Below are 12,291 nucleotides of genomic sequence, written 5' to 3' on the forward strand. Positions count from 1 at the left end.
CCTTTGCTCCAGCTAATTCCTTGTCATGAACTCCCTTCTTTCCTCTTTTGCATATCAAAATCCTATTAACTTTTTAGCCACTGTAAAGCTATTTGGACTACCTAACTAGCCCCTTGATGAATAGCCATTGATGAATTGAAAGGTTTGTTTTATAAATCCAACATAGTTTTCAGAAATAACTATATGAATTTACTCCCACATTAGCTGTGACATTTTTGTTTCATTACGTCAATATTTCTAAATAATCTCTCACAGTGAAAACCCTCAGAGTTTGACATGATGATAACCTTTTAATTCCTTGAGTAGCCACTGGTTTTCCTTTTTCATATTGATATCTGCTTTTTGGATTTCCTTTTTCTTTTTTGTTGTAGAGAGAAACTCAATCACAGCCATCGAGTTGACCAAACTAGCTAGTGTTTTATCTTCTGTATTTTATTTTCTATCTTTTTAAAAATTCTTCTTGTATTAGTTATATTATATTTGTGTGTGCTTTTGTTTTTGCTTTGTTTCATTTTTGGTTTTTCTTCAGAACCTTAAGGTCCTTTTTTAAGAAAGGAGTAGGGTATAATCAAATTAATAGAAATTGGGTACTTACCCATTAAATGTATTCAAATGCCAGTTCTTCAGTGATGCACTATTTGACCTTCTCTAATAACAAACTGGTTTTAGATGCCTATTCTTACCTATAAGTGTACAATAAGTATATATCTTTCATGGCACCTAGACTTATTTTGCTTTTATGTTGTAGCTATTATTTTTGTACTTGTCTTCCCCAGAAGGTAGGAAGAAATTCAGTAAGATAGGAAGAAGGGTCAGGGCTGGAGATGATCTCTCTGCCTCCATCATTCATAGCAAAGCAGTCTGAGAGAACTTTACATTGAGTTCATCAAGTTAACACGTAAAAGTTAAAACATTTCCCTTGATCTACCCAAAATAGTGAGAATGAGCAAAGGAAAAGATGAAGAGTATTTTCCTCTGCCTCTACTGAACCCTGGCAAAAAAAAAGAAAAAAAAAAGTCTTTAGTAATGAAGGCCAGAATGAGAGAGAAAAGAGAGAAAATAAGTCCAGGGTTCCATGTTGTCTTTTCATTTAATTAAATCTTACTTATCTTGAAGTACAGCTCATATCCTATGTCCTTTTATGATGTATTTAATGATTACTCTAGCCATCAGTTATCTCTAACTCTAATAATACTTACTGTTTGGAAAACAAACAATAAATTAGTTTTAAATACACATATCTTAGTATATGGTGTTTGTGTGTGTGTGTGTGTGTATCTTAGTTTTATATGCAAATATATATGCATATTTATGTTAAAAGTTCCAAACAATAACTATTATTAATATTCATTTATTTCAGTCTTCCCTATTTTGCAGTTTTGAAAGTTCCTTTAAGGAAAGGGTAATGTTGTACATATCTGTTCAGCTTTTATGCATTATCCAAAGTCCATATAAACTTTATGATTTAGAAAGAATACCAAGCTGTGGAAATATATGATAACGTTATTATTCATACAACAGATATTGAGTATCTATTTTATGCAAGGCACTGTGCTACCACTGGGAATAAAACAATATGTGAAACTGGAATAATTACTTGTTAATTTTATGTATTTCACATCTTCAGAGTGAAATTAGAAGTATAAAAAAAGATTTAAATCCTTCTTCCTTAAACCCTAAATTGCCGAGCCAATTAAATAATTCATGTTAGAAGCAATATGGTAAAATGATTGAGAATGTGGGTTTTGTGGTTGGATAGACCTTGGCTTTGAATTGTGTGACCTGAACAAGTATATCAATCCTGTAGGCCTATTTCACCATGTGCAAATTGGAAAAAATAATACCTTTTTAATAAAATTAATAGAGTTAATATAAATAAAGTGTTTTCCAAGGGGTCTAGCACATAGTAAGCCCTCAGATGGTAGCTCTTATGTAAATTATTTTTTAAATTGGCTACTTTAGGTGAAAGTAGGCCTCTACCTTTCCAGAAATCATCTTCAGATAACCTTGCTTTTATTTCTATGTAAATAATTTTCCAAATAATCATATAGGATACAGGGAGGACATAGAATTTACAACAAAAAGTTCTAGGCTATAATGATATTATGAAATGTACCTAACTTTTATCTCAGGAGATTATTTTTTGTAGTCTTCTATAAGCTTATAGAGGACTAGAGCTAAAGGTAGTATGATCTGGGTCAGAAAAATTATGTATGTTTATTAAGTATTGTTGGTATAATAATTTTATCTCAGAATATATTTCCTTTGGAATATAGAATGCTATAACATATCAACTTTCCCCCTCCCCACTTATTTTTAATTGCTGTTTCATTAGGCTATTCATTCAATCGATTGGCATCATGAGGGCAAACAATTCATGTGCAGTCATTCAGATGGTAGCTTGACTTTATGGAACCTGAAAAGCCCAAGTCGTCCTTTCCAGACTACAATTCCACATGGTAAGGTGTATGCTTTCCAAAGAAATAAACTCTGGAGATATAGTGCCTAGACTTGAAGTGGAACAGGTGGTATCAGTGTGTTTGAAAGAAAGTAATAGGATGTTAACTTCTGATTTTAAATACCTCTTTATACCTCCTTCAGATCCCCACATTATACTCCAAACTTTCTGTACTTTCCCTCCCCTGTGTCTATCCACTTTCCTACTTTGTGATACTTATATAGAGACCTTTCCAACCAAAACTGAATGATGGATGGTTGATGTATCTGAAGCACAGGAGATAATGTAGAAAATCTGTCCAGTTTTAAGGGTTACAGAGATAGTGAGAATGACACCATATAGATCTGACTTTCAGACCTAATTCCTAAACTGGTTTATAGTTTGTCATTTTCTAGATTCTCTCACTTATTTCCATTTCTACCATTTGATTCCATTAAACTATGAGAACTATGGTTTTCATTGTAGATTATATTTCTTACTATCTTCCTTATCAAAAGGATGTATTTAAGGTTTATATTGTACCTGTCTCACTGGGCAGAATAAAAAGTTCAAATGTATGAGTATCTTTTATTCAGATGACCATTTTATTTCTGAGAATATTGGTAGTGATCTGAGTTCCATGTTTACCTTATATCATTGGTTGTAAGAATAGAGAGGTCAAAACCTAGCAGTTAATCAAACACAGTCTATTTTATATTTTCTGAGCATTTATTATAGTGTCATATTTAGAAAATTTAGTATTATTTCTTTATAATGAATGACCCATAAACCACAAGATCCACTTATTCCATCTTGTCTTGGTCTGTCCTTTTTTCTACCACATTTGCATGTTCCATTTACAAATTATTAAATTATTACAACATTTAACCTAGCAGCTTTACTTAGAGATTACTTTGCATTTACTCACTTACTTTCAGATGCTTCATTTACAGATTGCCAGTATAGAAACCTTGGATAGTTATTTGCTATACCTCCCACTCAGATTTAAATATTTATTTCTATGATGAGTTTACTTTTTCTCCTCCCCCTAAAATCCTTATGCCTTTTTTTTGTATGTGTGTAATATGATTTATTCATAAATTTTCTGTTTACTTCTATTCTTCTTGACTGTCAACTTCTATATGAGTTCTTTTTGGCTGGATTAGATATTTAATACTTTCATATGTTTCACCATATCCATATTTATAAGTTAGGGTTGTTTTCTGTACAGTTGACCCTAGAACAGTATGGGAGATGAGGCATGGATCCTCATGCAGTTGAAAATCTGCGTATATATAACTTTTGACTCCTCCAAAACTTGTCTAATAACAGCATACTGTTGACTAGAAGCCTTACTGATAAACACAGTCAATTAATACATATTTTGTATGTTATATGTATCATATACTGTATTCTTACAATAAGGTAAGCTGGAGAAAAGGAAATGTTATTAAAATCATAGAAAGAAAAGATATATTTACTATATTTATTTTTAAAAATCTATTCCTTTGAATCACTAGGTTTTTTTTTTTAAAGCTTATATATTTATTTATTTTGAGAAAGAGAGGGCGGGGGAGGGAGGGGCAGAGAAAGAAAGGAGAAAGAGAATCCTAAGCAAACTCTGTGCTGTCAGCACATAGCCTGACTCAGGTCTCAATCCCACGAATCATGAGATCATGACCTTACCTGAGATCAAGAGTTGGATGCTTAATGGACTGAGCCACCTAGGCAGCCCTGAATTAGTTTTATGTTTTTTGGGCAAATACCTAATAGTGCAGTTGCTGGATTGAAGGGTAGTTCTATTTTTAACTTTTTGAGGAAACTTCATATTGTTTTCCAGAGTGGCTTGTACACCTGAAACTAATATTATACTGTATATTAACTAACTGGAATTTGAATAAAAACTTTTAAAAAATCTTTACATGAGTAGACCCACACAGTTCAAACCGATGCTGTTCAAGAGTCAACTATAATTCTGTTTTCCTGTTGAAAGGGCTAAAATTCTGTTCACAGGTTGTTGAAAACATCAGCACCTGTCTCATAACATATAGATTAAGTTAAATACCATTGCCTCACCATAGTTAAGCAGACATCAGTGATTTTTACAATAAAGGCATTCATTGTCATATTTATCTATATTCTTCAGGTTCATTTTGTTACATTTCATTTCACCTATTTTTATTTTAGAAAATAAAAATTTTTCTAAGTAGTACTTTAGCTGTATTCTATAAGTTTTGATATTAATTTTATTAAAAATTTTTAATTTTCATTAATATTCAGTTTGAGGTATTTTCTAATTTCTATTATAATTTCTTTGATGTCTGAGTTAGACATTTGGTTTATAATTTCTAAAAATGTGTTTTGTTATAGATTTGGAAACTAACTGTAGTCTGAGAATGTGGCGTGATACTAGTTCTATAAAATTTACTGTGATTTGCTTTAAAATTAGACATAAACAAATAATTACTACAAAGTTCCAAGTACGCTTGAAAAGAATACATTTCCAATACAAAGGTCAAACTTGAAATTGTGTTTTCTTTGTATTTTAAATCTTTGCTAAGTTTTCATTGTTTGATTTTCCAATTTTGAGAGAGGTAAGTTAAAATTCTATTATTATAGATTTTTCCCTGTAATTCTGTTCATTTCTGCTTTATATACTGTAAAAATCAAGTAGGTCGAGGTGATTGATAATATTAATCAGATCCTCTGATTTTAGTGATACTTGACTAGTGTTATCAATTTCTGAGAGAATGGTATTAAAATTTCTTACGGATTATGGAATGACCATTTTTTACTTTAGTTCTGTCGTTTTTTGTTTCATGTATTTTTGAGGCTTAATTGTTAGGCATCCATTATGTCTCCTATAGAGGGCATATAGTTGGGTCTTTTTTATTTTTAATGTTTATTTATTTTTGAGAGAGAGCATATGAGCAGGGGAGGGGCAGAGAGACCGGTGGGCAGAGGATCTGAAGCAGGCTCTGTGCTGACAGAAGTCACAAACCATGAGATCATGACCTGATCCAAAGTTGGACGCTCAACCAGTTGAGCCACCGAGGTGCCCCAGTTGGGTCTTTTTTATTTCGTCTCTATCATTTAGTCGAAGTATTTTGTCCATTAATATTAAATGTAATTACTGATGGAATTGGATTTGGGCACACCAAGTTATTTGTTTTCTGTTGGTCCGATCTTTTTTTTTTTTTGTTTCTTTCATCGTTCTTTTTTTTTTTTTTTTTTTGTCTTCTGGATTATGTGAAAGTTTTTATTAGAATTTCCTTCTAATTTACATGTAGGCATTTTATCTTAAGACATTTTTTTGATCAGTTACTCTAGGGATTACAGTATACTTCTTTAACTTTTCACAGTCTATTAGAGTTAACATTGTAGCACTTTATGAAAAAAGCTAGAAGCTTCATAATCATATATATTTATTTACATTTATACTATTATAATAGTTATATATGTTCTAAATACACTGTTGTAATTTTTGCTTTAAGTAGTCTTAAGTATTTTTTTAATTAGAAGGAAAGTATTCTGTATTTTATTTATAATTTTCTTAATATAATTTTGTATTTATGAAGTTTTATAATTTCATTTGTTCTTGAGGATACAGCAACATCATTCGGCATTTCACTTACCTTCCTTTATCTAAAAGTTCTTCTCTTTTTTTCTTTTATCCTTGAAGCACATTTATGATGCATTTAAATTTCTGGGTTGACAGTTTGTATATGTGTGTGTGTTGTTTTTAAGGTGCTGAATGAACGCTTTAAAAATGTTCCATTATTTTCTGGTTTACAGTGTTTCTGAATGAGAAATGTGTGGTGTTTTTGACATTTGGTTCCCTTGTATATAATTTGTTGTTTTCCCCTGGCTAATTTCAAAATTTTTATAACTTTTATTTTCAATAATTTGACTATGATATGCCTAGAGTTTTCTTCTTCAAATTCATTCTGTTTAAGAGTTACAGAGCTTCTTACATTTAGAAATTTATATCTCTCACAAAATTGGGGAAATTTTCAGGCTTTTATTTTTTCAAATGTGTTTTTCTGCTCCAACCTCTCTCTACATCTCTTTTTGGAACACTAGTTATCTGTCTGGTTGAATTTTTGGTATTGTCCCACATGTTTCTGAGCCTCCATTTTTTTGTTAATCATTTTTTCTCTGAATTTCAAATTGGATAATTCCCATTGGTCTTTTTCCTCTGTAATCTTCATTCAGCTATTAAGTCCCTTAAGTTATTTTTATTTTAGATATTTTTCCACTTGCTACCTTTTTATATTTTGTATTTTTCTGCTGAGATTTCCCCTGCTTAGTCATTATGAGCATTTCCCTTCCCTTCCTTTCCCTTCCCTTTCCTTTAAACATTGAGTCTAGTTATAATTGTTGTTTTAAATCTTTGTCTGATGAAACCAAAATATGCTTCCCCTTGAAGATGGCCTCTGTTCATAAGAATGACTCAAATTTTTCTGCTTCTTCATATATCTAATAATTTGGACTGTATAATGCATATTATGGATATTATGTTGAATATAGTATAGAATATAATTTTGTTACCCCCCCCTTTTCTTTAGCCATTGTGTTTCCTAAACTGGGAAACCATATATAGATTTATTATTTTTCTACAAATCAATATTTTCTATACTACAAAAGTAGGCTTTGTCTGACACTCATATTGGACAATAGTAGGAAAAGAGGGAAGGTGGCCACAGCCAACAAGGTTAATTTAGTACCTATTTTACTTGAGGTTAGCACTGTGGTGACATTGTCCTTGTTGTAGCTGGTTTTCACTAGTACTACAGATATTATTTTTCTTTCACAGTAAATTTTAATGATTTCACATATGTATTATTCAATCACAATGCCCTCAGCTAAACATACACACACACACATACACACACACGTACACAATCTACATATATGATCTTAAATCCCATCTAATCCTTAATAGTGACATTGTTGCTCAGAAACAGGATAGAGATGTCAACAATTATCACCATTATTTAACATTTTCCTCAAAACAATATGTAATGTAATTAGACTTGAAAAAGAATTATGATATTTAAGAGGTTAGAGGTTTTGGGGCACCTGGGCAGCTCAGTCGATTAAACGTCCAACTTCAGCTCAGGTCATGATCTCATAGTTTGAGTTTGAGCCCCGCTTCAGGCTCTGTGCTGACACCTCAGAGCCTGGAGCCTGCTTCAGAGTCTGTGTTTCCCTCTCTCTTTCTGCCGTTCTGCTTTTGCTCTCAGTCTCTCTCTCAAAAATAAATAAATATTTTTTAAAAGTTTTGAGGGTTCAAAATTACAATTACTTTTCGATAATGTAATTGCACAGCTAAAAATAAAAACTAATTAGGAATACTATTAAGTATAACATGAGAATTCTGTATACAAAACAAAATAAAGTGGATGATTACAACCATGAAAAAAATAGCATCCATAAGAATATCCAAAGTAAATGTAAAATAACAGTGAGATATTATTTCTACTAAAGGACATAAGGAGGACTTTAATAAATGAAAAACATACCCTATGTATGCATGGGTAGAGTTAATATTATAAAATGTTAGCTCCCCACATATTAATTCAAAATTCAATTTGTTCCCAAGAAAAATAACAGTTTTTAAAAATCAGATGTACATATGTACAGCAAAAATAAACATGAAAATAGGAAAATTATTTGAACAAAAAGGTCTATTATAGATGGTTTGGAAGATTAGATGCCCTGAACAATGCTTGCTGAAATAAATAAATTCTTACTGAAATGAAAGAAATTTATTTAAGTGTGTGTGTATATGCATGTGTGAGTGTGTGTGTGTGTGTGTGTGTACTGTGTTTTAAATGTCATTGAGCTAGCAACCATAAAAACAAGGTAAATTTAAAGATCCCCCAAACTTTGTTAAACTAGAAATCCTGAGATATAAGTGATGAAAATAGTTTGTTCTGAAGTTTAATGCTGTACTTCAAAGAACTTAAACTTCTATTTTTAAAAAATACAAATTTGTTGAGATGTAATTCACAATTCACTAAAGTGTACAATTCAGTGGTTTTTCATTTATTCAGAGTTATGCAACCATCAACACAATCTAATTTTAGAACATTTTTGTCATCCCCAAAAGAAATCCCATACTCATTAACAGTCATCTTATCACTAGTCCTCCATCATTAGGCAACTGCTGGTGTTCCTCTGTCTGTAGACTTGACTACATTTCATTTCATGCAAATAAACTCCGATTAAATGTAGTCTTTCATGACTGGTTTCTTTCACTTAGCATAATTTTTTCAACGTTTTTATTTATTTTTGGGACAGAGAGAGACAGAGCATGAATGGGGGAGGGGCAGAGAGAGGGGGAGACACAGAATCGGAAACAGGCTCCAGGCTCCGAGCCATCGGCCCGGAGCCTGACGCGGGGCTCGAACTCACAGACCGAGATCGTGACCTGGCTGAAGTCGGACACTTAACCGACTGCGCCACCCAGGCGCCCCCACTTAGCATAATTTTTTCAAGGTTCATCCATGTCATAGCAAATTTAAGTTATTTATGTTCATTGGTGAATAATATTCCATTGTGTGGATATACCACTTTTTTTTTTTATCTATTCATCACATGATGGGCATTTGGGTTGTTTTCATATTTTGACTATCTGAATAATTCTGTGAATGTTTACGTACAACTTTTATATGGACACATATTTTCATTTCTCTTTGGAATATACCTTAAGAATCGAATTACTGGATCAAATGACAACTCCTATTTAACATTTTAAGGAACCGCCAAATTGTATTCCAGAGTCCTCGGACTTTTACATACTTACCAGCAATGTATTAGGTTTCCAACTTTTCCACATCTTTATCAACATTTGTTAATATCTATCTTTATTATAGCCATCTTGGTAGGCATGCAATAATATCTCATTGTGGTTTTAAATGATATTTCCCTAATGAATAAAGATATTGAATATCTGTTCATGTGCTTATTGTCATTTTTCATATTTCTTGGTGACACACTGATTCAGTTCCTTTGCCCATTTACAAATTGGGTGTCTTTTTTCATTATTATTATGGAGGTCTAATAGTTCATTATATAGTAGACCATATATACATACACCGAATCTTCTTTATCCATTCATCTATGATAGACACTTACATTTTTGGCTACTGTAAATACTGCAATAAACATAGAGGTGCATATATCTTTTCAAATTAGTGTTTTGTTTTGTTGGGCTAAAAACCCAGTAGTGGAAGTACTGGATCATATGGTATTTCTATTTTTAATTTTTTGAGAAATCTCCATGCTGTTTTCCATGGTGACAGCACCAATTTACATTCCCACCAACAGTGCAGTAGGGTCTGTTTTCCTCCACATCCTTGCCAACACTTGTTATTTCTAGTCTTTTTGATTCTAGCTGTTCTCACAGGTGTAAGGTGACCTCTCATTGTGGTTTTGATTTGCATTTTCCTGATGATTAGTGATGTTGAGCATCTTTTCATATGTCTGTTGGCCATCTGTATGTCATCTTTGGGAAAGGTCTGTTCAAGTCCTCTGCGTATTTTTTAATCAGATTGGTTTTATTTTATTTATTTATTTTTTTGGTGTTGAGTTGTATAATTTCTTCATATATTTTGGACATTAACCTTTATCAGATACATCATTTTAAAATATTTTTCTCCCATTAAGTAAGTTGCCTTTTCATTTTGTTAATGACTTCCTTCACTGTGCAAAAGCTTTTTATTTTGGTGTGGTCCCAATAATTTATTTTTGCTTTTGTTTCTCTTACCTGAGGAGATGTACCTAGAAGAATATTGGTAAGGCCAATGTCAAAGAGATTACTGCCTATCTTTTCTTGTGGGAACTTTATGGTTTTAGGTCTTTCATTTAGGACTTTAATCCATCTGCAGTTTATTTTTGTATACGGTATAAGAAAGTAGCACAGTTTTATTCTTTTGCATGTAGTTGTTCAGTTTTCCTAACACCATTTTTTGAAGAGAATTGTCATTTTCCCATTGGATATTTTTGCCTCCTTTGTCATAGATTGACCTTATAAACATGATTTGTTTCTGGGCATTCTATTCTGTTCCTTGGACTATGTGTGTTGTTTTATTTTTTTGCTGTTGGGTTTTTTGGTGTGTGTTTTTTTGTGTGTGTGTGTTTTGTTTTGTGAGTACCATACTGTTTTGATTATTACAGCTTTGTAGTAAATCTTGAAATCTGGAATTGTGATACCTCTAGCTTTGTTCTTCTTTCTCAAGATTGCTTTGGCTATTTGGGGTCTTCTGTGATTCCATACAAATTCTAGGATTATTTGTTCTAGTTTTGTGAAAAATGCTATTGGCATTTTGATAGGGATTGCATTGAATTTGTTGATTGCTTTGCATAGTATGGATATTTTAATGATATTCTTTCAATACATGAGCATGGGCTATTTTTCCATTTGTGTCATCGTTCATTTCTTTTATCACTGTTTTATAGTTTTCAGAGTATAAGTCTTTCACCTCCTTGGTTATGTTTATCCCTAGACATTTCATACTTTCCAGTCCAATTGTAAGTGGGATTGTTTTTTTTTTAATTTTTCTTTCTGTTACTTCATTATTAGTATATACAAATGCAACAGATATTTGTATATTAATTTTGTATCCCACAACATTACTGAATTAATTTATGCTAACAATTTTCTTCTTCTTGTTTGACTGCTGAAGCTAAGACTCCCAGTACTATGTTAAAAAGTGGCGAGATTGGACATCCTTGTCCTGATCTGAGAGGAAAAGCTCTGTTTTTCACCATTGAGCATGATGTTACCTGTGGGTTTTGTTATATATCACTTTTATAATGTTGAGGTATGTTCCCGCTAAACTCATTTTGTTAAGAGTTTTCATCATGAATGGATGTTGAATTTTATCAAATACTTTTTGTACATATATTGATATGATCTTATCACTTTTATCCTTCATTTTGTTAATGTGATGTATCACATTGAATGTTTTGTATATATTAAGCCATCCTTGTATTCTTCTTGCAATAAATTTTACTTGATGATGGTGAATGATCCTTTTAATGTGTTGCTAATGCAGTTTGTTAATATTTTGTTAAGAAGTTTTGTATCTTGGGGCACGTGGGTGGCTCAATCACTTGAGCATCTGACTTTGGTTCAGGTCACCATCTCACAGTTCGTGAGTTTGAGCCCCGCATTGGGCTCTGTGCTGACAGCTCAGAGCCTGGAGCCTGCTTTGGATTCTGTGTCTCCCTCTCTCTCTGCCCCTCCCCTGTTCATGCTCTGTCTCTCTCTCTCAAAACTAAATAAACATTAAAAAATTTAAAAAAAGAAGTTTTGTATTTGTGTTCATCAAGGTTCTTGCCCTATAGTTTTCTTTTTCACAGTGTCTTTGGTTTTGTTTTCAGGATATTGCTGACCTCATAGAGTGTATTTAGAAGCTTTCCCTTTTCTTCTATCTTTTGGAATAGTTTGAGAAGAATAGATATTAACTCTTCTTCAAATGTTTGGTAGAATTCACCTGTGAATCAATCTGGATGTGGACTTTTGTTTGTTGGAAGTTTTTTGATTATCTGTTGAATTTCATTACTACTAATTGGTCTGTTTAGATTTTTCAGATTTTATATTTCTTTCTGATTCATTTCTATAAGTGTCTATGTTTCTAGGAAGTTATTCATTTCTTCCAGGTTGTCCACTTTGTTGACATATAATTTGTGTAGTAGTTTCTTATAATCCTTTGTATTTTTCTTCAATGTCAGCTGTTACTGACTTCTCCTTCATTTCTGATTTTGTTTATTTGGGCCCACTCTCTTTTTGGTTTGTTTTTGATGAGTCTGGCTAAAGTTTATCAATTTTGTTTACCTTTTTA

General features: G+C 32.2%; 1 protein-coding gene across 1 annotated transcript in view; it reads left to right on the plus strand.

Annotated features, from left to right (window-relative positions):
* STXBP5L (syntaxin binding protein 5L) overlaps nucleotides 1-12,291 on the plus strand; it is a 386,205-nt gene that overhangs the window by 180,417 nt on the left and 193,497 nt on the right. Inside the window, 1 exon segment of the mRNA XM_045036998.1 lies at nucleotides 2,336-2,459. Within this exon segment, the coding sequence (XP_044892933.1) occupies nucleotides 2,336-2,459 (124 nt within the window).

Source organism: Felis catus, chromosome C2, assembly GCF_018350175.1.
Source record: "Felis catus isolate Fca126 chromosome C2, F.catus_Fca126_mat1.0, whole genome shotgun sequence".
In the NCBI taxonomy this organism is placed as follows: domain Eukaryota; kingdom Metazoa; phylum Chordata; class Mammalia; order Carnivora; family Felidae; genus Felis; species Felis catus.